General features: G+C 41.0%; 1 protein-coding gene across 1 annotated transcript in view; it reads right to left on the minus strand.

Annotated features, from left to right (window-relative positions):
- TACC2 (transforming, acidic coiled-coil containing protein 2) overlaps positions 1 to 11,485 on the minus strand; it is a gene marked incomplete at both ends in the record, with an annotated part of 35,321 nt that extends 23,836 nt beyond the window's left edge. Inside the window, 2 exons of the mRNA XM_010075713.1 lie at positions 2,753 to 4,073; positions 11,322 to 11,485. Of these exons, the coding sequence (XP_010074015.1) occupies positions 2,753 to 4,073; positions 11,322 to 11,485 (1,485 nt within the window). The remainder of the gene's footprint in view (positions 1 to 2,752; positions 4,074 to 11,321) is intronic.
- Positions 11,486 to 17,456: the final 5,971 nt, after the last annotated feature.

The raw sequence follows: 17,456 nt of genomic DNA on the forward strand, positions 1-17,456 counted from the left end.
ACTGAAACCTCACTTTGTGTTCTGACAGAACGAACTGATTGCCCCAAAACCAGAAGCACAGCTTGCCAAACCATCAAGGCTAAGGTTTCAACTACTCATAAGCTCGGCAGCTTCCACTCTGCTCTCCTCATGTGCAATGCTCTTGAAAGCTGGTACGTTGCGTTTCTAAACACAGCCTCCAATCATCCCACAGTTGCAAGAGCAATGTATACACAAGCCACGTATTTTTACTCATCACTATAAGCAGGCACTCGGGAGGCATCAGCTGCTCTTGGTTTGGTATCATCTGAGCAAGATGATCATCTCAAAACTGCTTGGCACTAAGTTATACATCCAGAGAGCAATTTGTGTCGAGCTGACTTCTGATCTAAAAATCTAATTTTTTTCAAGTGGAGGACAATGCTTAAGACTGCTGCAGGTTTCATTCCAGAATATAAACTTACTATTTTTATTAACACAGGTAAGACTTAGTGTACGGCACAGACTCAAAGTAGTACAAGTTTAGCAATGATTTAAAGGCATGCCTGGCTTCTTCTGTATGTCTAATCTAGAAATCGCTGCCTTTTTGTATGGGGAACGCATTTGCAAACTGGTCCATAGAGCTTTATTTTTGCATTCCTCAATAGGGCAACAAAAACCTCTGGCTTTGCAAAATTATCCATTAATTCGGTTTTAGAAGTCCTGGCATATTACAGTATCATTTCATACTTAAAACACCCTCCTTTCTACCCATTGCAGCTGAAACATCTTGCACGGGCTTCTTTCTCCCATCCCACAAGAGAGTACCACCAAGGGGGGTTCTACACCCCACCCCATCTCCCTGCCAGGCCAGAGGCTCCCCTGCGCTGGACCTCATGGAGGAGTCATGCCAAGGGTCCTTTCCGTGGACAGGAGAGACCAGAGACAGGCAGAAGCAAATAGAGCCCCGGCATTCCCCAACTAGTCTTAGGCTAATCTTTTTCTAGAAAGAATTATGGCTGCAGGCTGCACTACAACGCGGTAAAGGTAGTCCCAAGCAAGGGCTGGGAATTCCTGCAAACCTCCTAACCTAAGAACCTGTAAGTCCCACTCCAGGGTAGCTTCACTTCTTCCATCATGATGAAGACCAGCAGTGAACTTTGTGAGTGTAGGACAGGGCCTTCCCACGATGGATTTTCCCAAGGATGAGTGTGGTTTAGCAAACTCTTTGCAAACTCATATTGCCCATAAATGCACAACTTTGGAATTCATTCTAATATTCACAGCAGATGGGTGGACCCCAGAGGTTTATACTGGAGGGTCTGTCAACTCCACTGCGGCCACTGGAAGACACAGGGAGGCTCTGGCTGGCTGCAAATACTAGACTGAAGGATCTGGTGATAATAAAGTTCCCCTCTCTCCTTCTGCACTTCCCCAATAAGATTCAAATCATTCCTCTCTTGCCATCGGACTTTTAAAAGTTTTATTGGTTTGGACCAAGCCAGTTTGGACTGCAGGCTTGGAAAATGTGTCAGTTTAGCATGCGTCTTAATGCCCACCTTAATTACCACTAAATTTCAGGCATAGCTCAAAAAGAAGCAACATCAGAAAAAAACAGGCTCCTTCTTCAAAAAACAACTCAACTACACAATGGTCTATACTTTCCATTAGTCCGAAAAAAATGGCACAAGCTTCCTCAAATCTGGCAAGGGATGTAAATTAGAAGCCAAGAGGGCAACAGGGTAATTCAGAAAAAACTGAATAATCTCCATCTCGCTCTGTAAGGGAGGTCATCTTTTGTACTGTTTTACATTAACCATGTCATCTTCAAATTGCCAGGTTTTTAAAATTTATTAGTAACAGTTTCCTTAGCTAGCTGAAACATTTAAACCATAATGGGATTTGCACTGAGGTACTTTCATATAGATGCACACAGGATATCAATTTCAGATAAAAGGGATATAAACTTGCTGATTACCAACTGAAAATAACCGTGTCTGAACAGATAAGGTAATGTGAATGCCAGCAAGTTAAACATGGAATCAATGCAACTAGACATTGAGGTTTTTAAACAAATATCTAAATACAAAAAGCTAGAAAATTTATCCTGCAATTTGTCAGCTGTGTCTAAAAGCTGGATATTTCCCTAACGTGTAGCAGTCTAGATTTAAATGCTTCTGCAGAATTGTAAGCTCTTTCACAGAAAGGAAACTTTTTACACTTTTATTACTGTATTTAAAAAATATATATTTCAATACTGCACTCTTCTGTTTCAGGTTATTTTCTTTTAAATACCACTAAGTCATTGGATAAAACCATCCTCCTGCTGTGTGCAATAGTAGATTTGTCATAGCCTTACTGTTTCACATCCCATGCTCAAAACCTATAATTCATAAAATAGTCTTTACTGCTGTGAATATTTTGATTCCCTTAAACAGCAGCAAATTCCCATGATGACATCACAGAAAATTTGGCACAAATTTGATAAAATTTGGACTTAGTCAGATTCAAAGTTACACGGAGCCCCAAGACTTCAAAAATCCAATTGCCAGACCAGTGGTCTAATCTGGCTTGATGTAGCCCTGGTTCTCCCCTTTGGTCTGGAAATAGCAAGCTATTGAGGAAGCAGGTTGAGGGAGAGCACATACAGATCCCTGGCATGAGTCCAGTTGTGTGGCTACCAATGCTCAATGGCATCTTCCTTCCTCTATTCAAATCTAAACCAGTTGTAATCGAGCTAAGGGGTGGGAATGTGCTGCTTCTAATCTAGAAACAGCTGTGCCCTTTAACTTACGTCTTTAGTGGCGTCTTCTTCTTTTTTGCAGGTTTATTCAAGTTGTCTCCTTCAGTTCCGTTTGTTTCATTGGCACTGGCTGGTATCTCAAAGGAAGCTGGAGATTTAGAGGGTGAGTTGGCTATCTTAGAAGAAGACTTGAAAGGGTCAATAGAGTCCTCACACATGTCCGGCTCAAAACTGTACGTTTGTTGAGGCAGTTTGGGCGATTCTTGCATTTTTGTACTAGATGAGAAGGGGTTAAAATTGGGATCATCCCACTTGTCAATATCAAAAGTGTAAGAGCCTTTTGTGATAGGGATTTCATTTGGATCAATGGGTGACTTGGTCGGAGTGGTTGGAGCATTGTCAATCTTCTCCACTGACTTTTTAGTCTTTGGCCTCCGTAGTGGCATTTTAGCACCAGGCTTTTTACCTGCTTTTTTGGGAGGAGGAGTGCTCTCCTGCTGGTCTTCACTCACCCCTTTTTCTTCAGAATAATCAAACTCCAGCCTCACGGCAATGCCTTTGACTGGAGGATCTTCTTGTCCTCCAGTGTCAGGCGGAGTCACCTCCACAGCCTCCGGTGCCGTTGTAAGAGGTAGCGTTTTCTTATTGGCAGGGGGAGAGTTTTGTACTTTGCCGCCTCCCGTGCTAAACGCACTAATCCCTTCAAAACTGTCTGGATCCAAAGGGTAGGATCCTTCAGGCACAGGTGGGGCCTCCTGTTTCTCAGCAGAGATTTTAGAAGGTTCAGTATGTTCGGGCTTTACTGAGTCAGCCTTTGCTTCAGATACTGTTTTATCCTCACCTGAGGCACAAGCTGCTTGGCCAAGGTCAGATGGTTCTTGCGGTGTTTCCTTCACCGGTGGAGCATCAAGAGATTTTTTTGCAGGCTGCTTCTTTTTTAAGGAAGCTGGTCTGGTCTTCTTTGTTCTCTTAAGGGTACTAGAAGCACTACTTGAACCAGTACTGTACGCATCTGCTGCCGGTGTTAATGTCTCGCTGTTGCCAAGGTAAGATGCTCCATCAAAATCACTAGCTTGCAAGCTAAGAGATCGAGACAACGTAGATTTGGAAACTGGGAGTGAATCAGTAGATTTTCTTCGAACATTCGCTTTGGGATCACGATTCTTCGATTCTGGAGAGCTCGGTCCTAAGGCATGGAGAGAATCAACCAACTCAATGTTATCAAAGTCCAAGTTGTAAGTTCCACTGCTGGCTATTGGCTTGTCCTCATCGAAGACGGTGGAAAAAGAATGGGAAGGGGGACGGAAAGGGCTTTCTTCAGCTGCTTCACTGTGTGATACATCCGTTACAGGTACAGCTTCTGAACATAAAACTGTGGGAAAAAAAAGAAAACTCAGTGAATTTTAAACACTTCTTTAAAACTGAAGCTTAATAAATTTTACTATAGTCTAATATTACTACAAGTAAAAAATTAAAGGGTTAAAAACATACCTAGGCAGTGACTAAAGGACATACCAACCAAAGCAGATTTTCTCACATATCAACTAAATTAGGGGAAAAAATTAGTTCTATTCTCCCCAGAAAAGGATTTAAGGCAAGTTTCATACAAACACAAAATTATATACTTCCAAAAGCCTCTAGAGTATCTCTTCTAAAGTAATTATCACTTAGTTAAAGAGATGGATTTTATGATAACGTACTAAAAATGCCAAATACCAGAAAATCTGAACATCGAGCACTTTTTACTACTACAAAATGAGTTCACAGAACTGTGTCAGAGCTCTAATGTAGTAAATTCCCCGTAAATTGACTGGTGCTTCAGCAATTACATGTTGATCTTAAGTTTTGTTTCCCATGTGCTATTTTTACCAGCTTCCCAGAGGAACATGGCTTCCTCTCCACAACCCATCAATGCTGCTCCTCGCTCTGCCCCAAGCAGTCAATACACTCCACTTTGACCTTGTAATTCCACGTTTATAATGAGTCATGAATCACTGAGAATTTCATATTAAATAAATTATGGTAAAGGAAAGCAAATTAGCCAATTAGAGTACTGTACAAATATTCTCAGTTGAAAATCTTCCTTAAAAAAAACTGCTAGGAGCTCCCTAGAGATTATTTAAAATAGATTTCTCAAAGTGTAGTTTTACCTCATGGATGAAAAAAAAATTTTATAGAGAGAATTATACACCAAAACTGTTCAACTGAGCAGCTTTTCATTGTAAAAATTTGCTTATTGAATTGAACCCTTAAAAGTTCTCTAGAAGTCTCTTGACTTGGGATATAACAACTATATTGGACAAAGTAGAAAAATACACAGTGCATATAAAAAATACAGAAAATATGTACGTAGGAAAGGATTAAGATGATGGTCCTTTCTGCCTTCCAGTTCTGAAAAGTTCATTCCTAAAATGTTTTACAAATTCTGAATACGTTTTTTTCCTGCTGTCATTGTATTGCTCCCTATCTGAATGTAACACAGTCACCTTTGCCTATGTGTGCATGTCCTAGTCAGGGCACTGGGGACCTGGGAAATTTCTCTCCAGCTGACAGTTCAAGCTGGGGTAAGCCAGCTGCTCAGAGCTCTCACTGGTACGTGCTGGAGCAAAACACCCCAGTGCTTCTTATTGAAGCAACACAGCATTCTTCATATTGTCAATTTTTTAAATTACGCGATTATAAAGAAAAACAGTCATGCAAAAATGAATGCTCTTCTCATCCTTAAATGACTTCAGAGAAATTTCTCCACATCTTTTTCATTCCAATCCTGACATGTTTTGCAAAGTAATTCCCATTTTGCCCAGCTACATTCATTAACGTTGTTCATGAAAGCAATATAGAGAAACAATAATTACTTTTAGTCAGGAGTTATGAATGGATTAAGAACAGAAAAAAAAATTTTTTCCTTTGTTTCAGAGTAAATTACATGTCTGCACAGAGATTACAAGAACTATCATTTATGGATGTAGAGGACAGAAAGGATTTAAGGAAATGGGACACATTTCCCAAAGCAATACCTTGGAGTGCCACCATGTATTTCCAGAGATTGTCAAAGGAACGACAGCTACACAGTTTCTCTTTTAAGACTGTGGAAGTTTACTGAGTTACATCAATTAAAAATGGTATTTTAATGCGCTTTTCTGCTAAATGCATGCTAATAATGTGGCAGCACTTCAGGGCAGTTCATTTTTCTCCTTAATCTCCGCTGGGTTGGGCTTGGTTTCAGCCTGGCTGAGAGGTCATTAATTAGTCTGGATTCGCCAGCTGAGCTGGGGCTCACTTCACACACACATCACCTTCTGACACCGATGGGACTTCTGCTAAGGGGACTCAGAGGGTGCCATAAAACTCCAGCATTAGACTGATCTGTACATTTTACACTGACACGGGAATGGAATACATTACAATAAACGCTCCGATAGCTCTAATATGTCAGCAGAGTACAAATGTAGGCCAGCGTGAAATAAAAGGAGAATCTGAGCAAGAAAACTTCCGCGATTCTGTGTTGTTTTCATTCCAGAGAGCCCCAAAGACCTCTACAGCATTGAGGCCCCTTGTTCAAAGTCAGTACAAACATGCATTAAAAAAAAAAAATTAAAAAATAAACTCAATGCCCCGCAGGAGTTGGATTGTAAATGACAGGCGTGGTAGAGCTGAGGGTAGGGATGCATCACAGCAGCAAAGAGCGTGTGTATGAGGCTTTCCAGCTACTCAGAGCAAAGCAGCATCCAAAACTGGTGTGCTTCACTTAGTGCAGAGCTTTAATCTCCTTTAATTGCTTATTTCACAACTTCCTCCTAATAACAACTTTACTTGGAGTATAGATTTCTGCAGAGTGTCACTTGACTTGCTACTGTGATATTTTTATTGCCTCTTTATGAAACAATATGTGAAACTGTCTCAGAAAACATGGCTTTTGGTAGAACTGAAATGCTGCTGTTCAGCTCTCCTGGCACTGCAACAGAACTGGCTTAGTACCAGTGACTGCAGAAAGGCCAGAGGAGAAGAGAGGAACGGTGCTCCCTATTGCAAACCAGCACGGCTTTACAACTACAAAGTGATATGAAGACCATGCTTTCCTGACATTAACAGCATATCCAGAGCAGTGCCATTTGTCCTTTTACAGCGTGGAATTAAGCAAATCAGTATTACTAATTACAGTATTCTATTCAAATGCAAGTGCATCGCAAAGGAACACACTCCAACACAAGCCACAAAAATTAAGGCAGGACTTGCCCTCCAGAGAGGCCAGCACAAGGTTTTAAATAAGGTTTGTGCCTTTTATTGCCATCGACAGTCACCCACAAATTACACTGGTAAGCGCTGCCCACAGGTGGATATTAAGTTTTATAAACCATTCCAAGAACATGAGCGATAGCAGGGAAACTTACGCTGCCATAAAACACAGGCAGTCCCTCAAAGAATCTTCCCCTTGCCCTCCAGAGAGGCCAGCACAAGGTTTTAAATAAGGTTTGTGCCTTTTATTGCCATCGACAGTCACCCACAAATTACACTGGTAAGCGCTGCCCACAGGTGGATATTAAGTTTTATAAACCATTCCAAGAACATGAGCGATAGCAGGGAAACTTACGCTGCCATAAAACACAGGCAGTCCCTCAAAGAATCTTCCCATGTCACTCATTAAAAAGAAATCCAAGTTCTGCTTTTTCCACCAGGGAATTTATCTGATTTCAGACAATTTTTGCCTGGACCAGGTATGAAAAACAAAAACAATCCCAAAAGCAACAACAACAAACCCCAGACTTCTTGTATCCAGGTGATGAGACCTCTCAATGAGAAATCAATCAATGCTCGCAATTTCACCTGTCACCTATTACAGCAGAAGCAAAAGCTGCCAGAAAAATATAAGACTGTTTACATTAATAAGCAAAACAAATTTCTGTTGTTAGTATCAACAAAAAGAAATTTAAAAAAAAATCAAAAAGCGTTTCTACTCAACTATAAATTTTGCACATTACAAAATACCAAGATTCTGATGGCACTTCAGATGCCGGTAAAGCTTCAATGTCCCACAAGGACAGCGAGGTAGACATACACCTCGCTTAACTCAGCCTTCTTTAAATAAAGATCCATAAATGAGCTGAACAGGGACAAATCCCACACATGTGCTCTGAACTGTCCACTGATGAGGATATCAAATTTTAATTAAATAGCTACCGCTGCTTTATACTGGATATGTAAAGATAGGAGGCATTCACAACTTAAGGTTTGTTTTAAAGATATTTTAAAGGAGAAAATGAAATATCTGCACCAGCTTTGAGCTTATTGAATTTAAACCTGAACTGTTTCTTTATGAATAATGAAAATACACTACATTAGAATATATAAAGTACTTCTAGGTATTTTTCCCTTTCAATTACAACAAATTCTTCTGGAGGGGGAGCTGTGCTCTGCACAGGTTGAGCATTTGGTTCTATGCTGACGTATCTCTAAAACAGGGGGAAATCCAACAGGTTGAAAACAGAAGGCCTTAACACTGCTGAGCTGGAAACCAAATGAAACACTATTTTGAAAGGCTTAGAAACAAAATTTGACCAGATCTAATAAACCAAATATGGTTTCTAATTCTGTTTTCTAGAGAAAACCAAAGAGAAACCCTTGGAAAATGCATACAGCATGCACTCACACACTCCATCATAATGAAGTAACTCAGGAGACAAGTACACTTTGCCCATAGGATAGAGGAATTGGAATTACCTAATACTAGAAATTCCGAAACAGTTTATCTCAAGTTCCTGCTTGTTATGAGAAGCCTTTGAAGTTATGAAATCAATTAGTAATGCTATATTAAAAAATATTGTAAAAATATTTTCATCATTTATTCTGAGAGAAAACTTTGGATATGAAGTTTATTTTCAATTGGTTAGGCTTCAAAAGAAAAAAAAAAAACACTGAAGAACAATGTCGCCTTGCCTAGGCAGGAATTCCTGGCCAGAAACAGGCAGTATTTGGGAGAAAGGGACTGGGACGCTTTCCGGTGCTCAGATGGCTGGAACAAGGGACAAGAGGACACTGCTATGAAAAGCTGATGAAACAGGTAACAATAATACAATAATTTTAAATTATGTCAAAATAATAAATTAAAAAAAAAAAAAAAAAGGCACACTCAAAGTCATTTGCCTGAAGAGTATAACCACAATACAGTATTTAGGGAGGAATGGAAGGGCACACTAGTGACACTTTCTGGGGTTTGGGGGCAGTTTCCACACATGCTGTGTTACTCCCCTTCCCCTCCAGATGTGCCCGTAGACTGACTCCCCTCTTCTGCTCTGCTGCTGATGGACTGGAGCCATGCAGCAGGTTTTAGCCCACCAGGAGCTGGCACAAACCCAGGATGAGTCTAGCTATATTTCACTTTCATCATATTTATTAAGCTAGCGTTGAAGTCAACCTAATTAAAACTTGGCTTTCCAGCAGCGGGGTCCAGCTGTTGCGCTAATGATATCATGCAGCACAACTGCAGCCATCTGCAGAAGTAATTATTGTCAGATATAGATGAAATAATCCTTTAAACACTTATCATGCTTCCTCCTTCCATGCAAACACACGCTCCATCATCAACCTCATGCAGAAGACAAAGCCACGCAGCTGGTGAACCAGAAACCCAGCTGGACGTCGCTGCCTCTCCCTGTACGCGTGCCAGGCTCTCCGGTTGCCCATATTCCTTACCCCTCTTTTATGGAAACCTATTTATTTAGCTGTATGGTACCAACGAGGAACAGTGGGTGTCCCTTACACCCAAGTGAGGGACTCATCCTCTTTATGTGCAGTCCCCATGAGATAAACGACAAGATACCGCTTGTTACTCAAGCGGTTTATAAAGTACAAAATGTTGAACTGTTCGCATTTCTGAAGAAGCATGGAAACACCTAAACTATAGTCTTAGTATTATTAATTTCTTCTAAAGATCTCAGAAACAAATGAATGCTTTGTGTTGCCTTCCTACATTTGAATTTTTTCTGCATTACACATCTTCCTTCCCTCACAGAAAACTACCCTGTCGTGTAACTGGATTTTGCATAATTTTGGAATGCTGAACACAGCTCTGGTAGTTTGTGGTAACTTGCCTCCCATAGACAAATCTTATTTGCAAAAGAAAGGTTTTCATCTCTGCCATGCAATGGCCTTCGATATTGTTCACTCCAGCTATGAATAGGTATATTCAGTTTCTTACCTTTCTTCAGAAATATCGGAAAGAAAGGAGGGGAAGATCTGGGATGCAGGGAGACAAGAATCACATGTGCCAGGGAAGCACATGTGTAATCAAGGGTTTGAAGATAATCTACTGCAGTAATTAAAGCCACACTCCAATCCTGTTTAGCATATGCGTTCTTTTGTTCTCTCCGCACTTACTTTGTAATCACTAGATTACAAAAGACTACAAAAAGCAAAGATGGAGAATGAGTAATGTTTTCTATAAAGAAGAGGGAACTCTAACAGCAGAAAAGAAAAAGTGTCAGGATGTCTCAGTATTTAATTTTTATTTTGTGGAATCAGTTTGTTGAACATCCTTCTAGCTTCTTATAAACTCGTATCACAAATCATGATCTTAAAGAGCATTCCTTAATGCATAAGTCCCAGAAATGCGTTAGGTGGCCTGAGACATTTGCAAGACTCATCTGTCACTTTCCCAAAGGTTTAAATCAAAGCTTGGCAGCCTCTATAGCACACACGCCAGCCATGGACATGGCCTTTGCCCACTGCTCAACGCCCCTGCTCCTACAGTGGAAATGGAAGCTCTAAAACACTGCCTGGCAACGCTGTATATCTTTCCAGATGAAATACAAGCAAACTTTAGTCGGCTTAGAGTAAAATCACCTCTACACAATTTAGCCAGGTGACCAAGATGACTTGACTTTCAGATGGGAAAAAAGTCAGCCTAATGGGGAATTCGGTCTTAAACTGTTGAGCTGTCATCTGACAGCCCAAACAAAGCTATTTTTGGCTAATAGAATGCTTTCTACTCCCTCATATTCAATTTCTCAATTTGGAGAACAAAGAACACTTTTCTGGGGGAAGGGATTTCTTTGGTTTTTTTAAACACAACATTCCCCCTTTAAAGGTTATTTTCCTGGTATGTACTAATTTTTATACATACTTATACTAATATTATACACACTTTCACACATACTCCCATGTTCCTCCTATAAAGCTAACATAAATATTTCTATTGTTCTAATGGGCTTTTTGTTCACCACCTGTTTCAGGTAACAATACATTAAAAAATATCATTTTGTTAATTGTCACAGTTAACGATGCTCACCCAGGCACCTACACCTGTATCTCATACCTCCTTTCTCTACTCATCCAACTCTGTCAAGATCCTGCAAATCTGAGAAGAGGGAACAAAGTTTGATTCAAAAGGAAGAAAGGTTTTTCTAGAAAGCTCTTCTTCTTTTTATTATGGACAGATTCTCTAATACTTTATTCCAGGAGGAGACAGGGGTTCTCCTCCCAGCATGGATGATGCCCAGCATACACTAACTAACCTTCCAGAAAACATTGTATTAGCATCAGTTCCTTGCCTGTGCTTACACAAACACCTCCCTGCAGCTTCACCTTCCTCGGTAACCTGTCCCACTCATTGCATGCTTGTTACCTGTGTCTTCCAAGGGCACCTGGGGTTTTATTTCTTGTTCTGCTATATCTGCTACAACTGCTGCTGCCGCTGCCGCTTCGGGGGGTGGCTGCGGAGGTGAAGGTGGTGCCTTTACCGGTGTGGTGGACTCCGGGGTCTCAAATGCTTCTTCAGAGTCAGAGCTCCTGGGGAAAATCAAATGAGAGACTAGTGAGCAGAGTGAAGATTCATGCTTGCAGGTCTACTTAGAAATGCAGGGCTTTCTGAGCTGATGGCATCGACCTCAGCTATCAGGCTACCTCTGCATTTCCCAGAGGAGATGTTACATTGCAGTGCGGTTTCAAGAGCAGGATATCATGGCTACAGCCTTCTCCATATATAAGTCTTTATGTAATTTAAGACTTCTTTGTGTTACAAAAGCAAAAACACCCTTGGAAATAAATCCATCCTGCAAATCCTGCTTTCCAATGAAAGGTGGCTGGATCACACAGACACCACCACTGACATCTCTGCGTTAGTCTCAGAAACTGTCCTTGGCTCAAGTGTAGCTAGATCAACTAAAAAAAAAGGGAAAAAAAAGAAAAGGATCTTCTCAAGACAATTTCATAGATTCATCCAAACACCTGCTTTCAGCAGAATTTTACCATCACTCTTTTTGAACAGTAAACATACAGGTTTGTTACACAAGGTGAGACAACCTGTAAAATGCACCAGAGCTCTGGTATTGTCACTAATCCTTTTCTAGCACTGTGTGCTCACACAGACACAAAAACCGTAGGGACCACAATGGGTCGGTGCCAGCCTGGCAAGGAAACAGCAGCACCCAAAATGGAGCCATCCGAATGAAACACGAGCTTGAAGGGCAGAAGGTGTCCAAAATGATAGGTAACCTGAACATGAAGATCCAAACCACACAATGATACACCATTTGCTCCCAAGGCAGCACAGCCTTATGAAACAGTCCTTCCAGATCAGAAAACTATAGATCTTATTTATTCTTAAACCAAACTGAGACCAAATATTAGCTTTTAAACATTTCTTCATTAAGGCTTTTTTTGGGGGGAGCAAGGAGTGCCGTACCAATGGTGTCATATTCAATATGCACTGAACATATGTTCAGTAGACGTTCAGTCAGCATTTCTGTTGGTCAGATGCAGAGTTTTACTGCTGGTCTATAATAAAATGAATTAAATTGGACAGTTTCCTAAAGGACAGGACAGATTTGCCTGTTCCCAGCGACTCTGTGCGTCGCTGTAGCCTCCACTGCTCCTCACGGCTGTCCACACCCCATACGTCCGTGCAACGGGGACAAAATTTGCCATGAAACAAAAGCCACTTCATCCCCTAGAAGCACCCTACAAGCCATTCTGAACCAAGGCCTCCTCTCATTTTATTCAAGTTAAAAGACAACTTTGAGCTGCCAGATTCTGTTTGGTTTCCTGAAGCTCGTGATTATTTTAAGCAGCTTGATGTCAGAAGTACAAGTACAGGATTTGCATTCGATTACATTTGCCTAAATCTATCACAGCATGAAGTGTTTGGCGAGCTGGATAAGAAAAGACCCTGGTGTCACCCCGGACAGCTTGAGGAGCACAGTGGGCATAGAAACAGAAAATCATTGAGGTTGGAAAAGATGTGATTCTCCCCAGCTGCCTCCGCAGAATTCCCATCAGAGCTCCCACCTCCTCGCGCACCATCAGGGCACGCGCCGCAGCCCAGCACCGACGCCTGTCTTTCCCATGGGAGAGTGCAAAGCAAAAGGATTTCTACTAGTTAATAGCTTTGGATGTTTACCCTACTTGGAGATTTTTGGAGATTTTTTTTTTTCTCCCCAAAGTTATGTTGCTGCCTGGGGTACTGCTCAAAAATCTTGTGGGTTTTGATTTTACCTTTTGCTGCAGCCCCTCTAAATACCTTTTTCGTGTCATTGCTTAAACCATAGTCACTCATCAGGCCACAGAACAGATAAACTTGAAGAGTCAGGCTGCAGCATTTTAAACTGTATCCCTTCAAAGATGAACCATGTTTTAAGTTCAAAATATTTTAAGCTTAAGAACAGCTGCAAAAAAAGAGCTTCTGTACATAAAGCTGCACAATAGGTATTCAACAAAATAATATTTTCTCTTCCTTCCACAGAGCTGGCTCAGGAAACTTTTTAAGTTGAAAAATCAAACAGAAACAGTGTTGTTTAATATTTTCCCAGTAGAGAAATGTTTCTTGTGTCATAAAAATAAATCTAGAAAGTTATCATCTAAACCAACGAAATGAAAGGCAATTCATCTCCCTCAGGCTTTCACGTATTTCTGCACTGTGCTGGACTTAATTAATGCTTTACTCTCTTCATTTCAAACCCAAAGTGTTGCTCTGTAATACTGAAACAATAATGGTTGGATACGTTTAGACCCCTTTTTTCCAACATGCAGTAAATATATAGACATATGTAATAGAACTGAATTGGTAAAAAATCTGTTTTTATGTCCTACTTATATTTGTAACTGCTTTGTAAAAACTGCCTTGATGGAGCAGTTCTGCGTCCTCCTTCTTTAAATGATGGAAAGATTCTGTGCATGTTTATCTCCCTTTTAAAGAAGCTACCCTTGTTTAGTTGGCCTCTTCCTTGGATGAGGTAGGCACAAGCATTTGAAGTAGCTTTGTTTTGCCAATATTTAATAATCCCCAAAAGATTCTGATGCAATACTCCTGATTTTCAGCTGCAGCACTCCATAGGCAGCACTGTAATCAAGCAAAAACTGTCACAACCATGATCCAAATGCTGATGAGATTGTTATGAGAAGCAATCATGCTGGCGCAATACAGTATTTAACAAAGAAATACGAAGGGAAGCTCAATACCAGAAAAATGTTCTTTGTCATAGCCTGGGACCTGGGAGAGAGCATAAAGCCTGGAAGCACATACCAGGACTATGCTCCAAGGTCTACATCACATATGTCCTGGAAAAAAATGAAATCCGGAGTTGAATCAGTTCTGTTTTCCGATGATCTCTCTCGCATAGCATGTTTTTAAGACTATAGTCCTACTTTCAAGCTGTAAGAAAAGGTTTTCCCAGAACAACAGGATTTCCTGTGAAAAGGAAATTACATATTTCAGCCAGTTCTATTCATAATGTCTTTTCTCTGAGAAATACAGAGAATACGCAGAACAAAAAAAAAAAAAAAAAAAAAACAAAAAAAACTGCTGCCTTAAAGTTCAGGGTGTAAAAGAGATTGCCAAATTGTGATATGCCGTGAGAATCAGCACGAGTTCAAAGCTCCGCCGGGAGCAGCCACCACGGATCCAGCTGTGGGCAGGCTCTCACGACAGGAAGAGTCCTTGTACCATGTAGAATATTACCCTGAAGATCCAGCCAAGGATGAAGCAGGGTGAGATGGGATGCATGGGTTTTAGAGACTCATTGGGGGGCTTCAGCTCATAAGGTTGTGGAGATGGAGTCTGAGTCTGCAGCACTAGTTTGTGGGGCAGCGATGGACTAAAAGCTACAGGAGGGAACGTACATTTCCATGTCCTTTTAGCCAGCTTGGGAAATTAGGAGGGGCTTGCCTTGACAGCATATTTCATATCTTTCCATCTATATCCTTTGGGTTTTGTACATAAAGGGCAAATTTATAGACTGTAGAAGATACAAAATTATTAGATGACAGTAATTGAGTGCAAAATGACTAGAAATATTCTTCTAGTCCCTCTCTTTAAACTCATTTCTTGAAAAGACACCAGTAACAGTAAATGTAACACATAGAGATGGGGGAGAGAAGCAGGGGAAAACCAAGGAATGCAAAAATTGTACAAGACCAGTCCAACTCTGGGAACACCGCATCAGCTTGCAGAGCAGGAGCACTACCACTCTCATCTGGAAACTTTGAGGTCTTGCCCAGCCTGCTACATAAATCTCTGGAGGAAACAGGGAATTTACTAGGGTTGACCTCTCTCCTTCACCTTTGGCCTTGTGGGAATCCAGCCTCATAAGTTACATTATCTTTTTTGTAAACCACAGATGCTTATAATTTCAAGTCCTCCCCGATTTCAGAATGAAAAATTGCCTTTTTGTCGCTGTAGCTGGAAAGCACTCAGTAAGCAAGAACAGGATTTCTTCATTCCGCTGCCTCTCCTCAGTGTTTGCCCTCTTCAGGCAGGACAGCCGCCAAAGCGAGGTCACCCCAGTTGTCACCTGGAAACCTTACAGATCTATTGGTGCGCAATACGGACAGTCTGAGGGGAATGGGTGTATGATACTTTGAAGTTCTGAACCCAGGAGCTGGAGCTGCATTATCGAGAAGTGCTGCCTGTGCTGGGAGTGGAGGATGGAGCCAGAGAAGCTGCTCTCCACCAGCCGTGGTTGTGGAATCACAAGTAACAACATCAAGAGCAGCTTCAGGGGGATCTCTTCATCAACGCTAAGCTGAACAACCTCTGTCCACCTGTCTTTAAATTTGTACATTTTCTTCCAAACTTTGCATTTAGGAAAAAGTACATTAAATTTGCTCTTTAGTGGAACCTGTCCCACATTAACTGACGTCTCATACTCGTCAGTGATATCACTAATGCCCAGATAGAAGTTCATAAACTCATCCTTCTTGGTGGTAGTCAGACAAACCTCTATCCACTAATTGTTTTGTCTCTATGTACCTTTGTTTTATTGACATCAGACCAGAGGTGACAATTTCATTCTCGTGGTGTATTTGGAAATTTGACATACCAGGAGGGCAGGATGGGGAAGTCAGGTAATCTTACAACATGCACACAACAAGAACAAAACCCAACTGTGCTCCATTGCCATCCAAGAGTCATTGGAGGGTAACGAAACAAAAGCAAGGACCCCAAATGTTTACTGGGGAGCCGTTGTTTTCTTTCCTTCTGTTTACGTGACATTGAATAACTGACAATCTCTTATAATCCATCTTGTGGTACCACTCATGCTGCAGCTACACAACTCTGTAACACAGACATACACACAATCTTTCCTCTTTTTTTTTGTTCTTCAGACTCTTACAGCTCTGGATCAGAATTCAACACCACCAAGAGAGCCCAAACGGTAATTCCTTTCCTGGAGATCAAGTTACCAGTTTAGGCCAGTAGCCACTAGGTGACCTGAGGGTCTACTCACAAGGACCATGAATATTCTATAGCTACAACAAAAGTAATTTTTTTTTTTCATCCCAGCACTAGCTTGGGATAATATCAAACATGTCTCAAGTATGTATGCTATAATTTTTGTGCAGCATTTGCCTACATGGTGGCTTCCAGCTAACATGACATTCCACAATAATTAGCTTCTTTTAACATGATGATTGGTAGCTATGTCACTTGGTCACCTACATGTTCTGAATATGAAACATCATTACAGATGTTAAATTTTAATATTAAATTTATATGCATTTGCAACATATAGAATACACAGATTTAATGGCAGATTCACCTGGTTATTTTTGGTATCTGACTTAGCCTACCTATCAAACCTAGCATCCAAAGATCTGTTAAAGGCATTGTAATAAAACCCAACCCAAACACAAGTGGTGACAGACATAAACCTCACAAACGTTTCCCTTCTCTCTAATCAAACACACCATTACACTGACAGAACTTCTCAAAAGGATTCAGCAGTACAGACAACTCTGAAAACGGTTTGCCCAGAGGAAAATCAGTAACCTCAGCCCAGCCTAGCAAAGCTAAAGGGTTGGTGGCTTTTCAGAGACCACTGAAAGACATCTGCCTTGCTCCCCTTCCCCCCGTGGGGTATGTTCTCAGTGCTGGATCTGATGCCTATATGGAGTCAGGAGCCAGGGGAGGTACAAACATGTCACTTACATGTCACCAGACTCCATTTACAAGACAGTTCCTTCAGGGACACATTTCTGACCATTAACTATTAATGGACTCCTCTCACACTGTTCTAAGGGTATTCAGTGACACGATCATCTATCCTATGATTAAATACATTCACAACAAACCTACACTATGAGGAGACAAACCACAAAATGGGTCACAAGAAGAGGATGCTGAGATGGAAATGCTCAGATCACCGACCTTGTCTTCAGCTCACATCCTGCTCCTACTGGCATGAGACCATTGTCGCACTGGAACAACTACTGATTTGCACATACACGTTCAGAATCAAGCCTTGAAATAAAAAAAAAAAAAAAA

This window comes from Pterocles gutturalis, unplaced genomic scaffold (assembly GCF_000699245.1).
Source record: "Pterocles gutturalis isolate BGI_N339 unplaced genomic scaffold, ASM69924v1 scaffold46907, whole genome shotgun sequence".
Lineage (NCBI taxonomy): Eukaryota > Metazoa > Chordata > Aves > Pterocliformes > Pteroclidae > Pterocles > Pterocles gutturalis.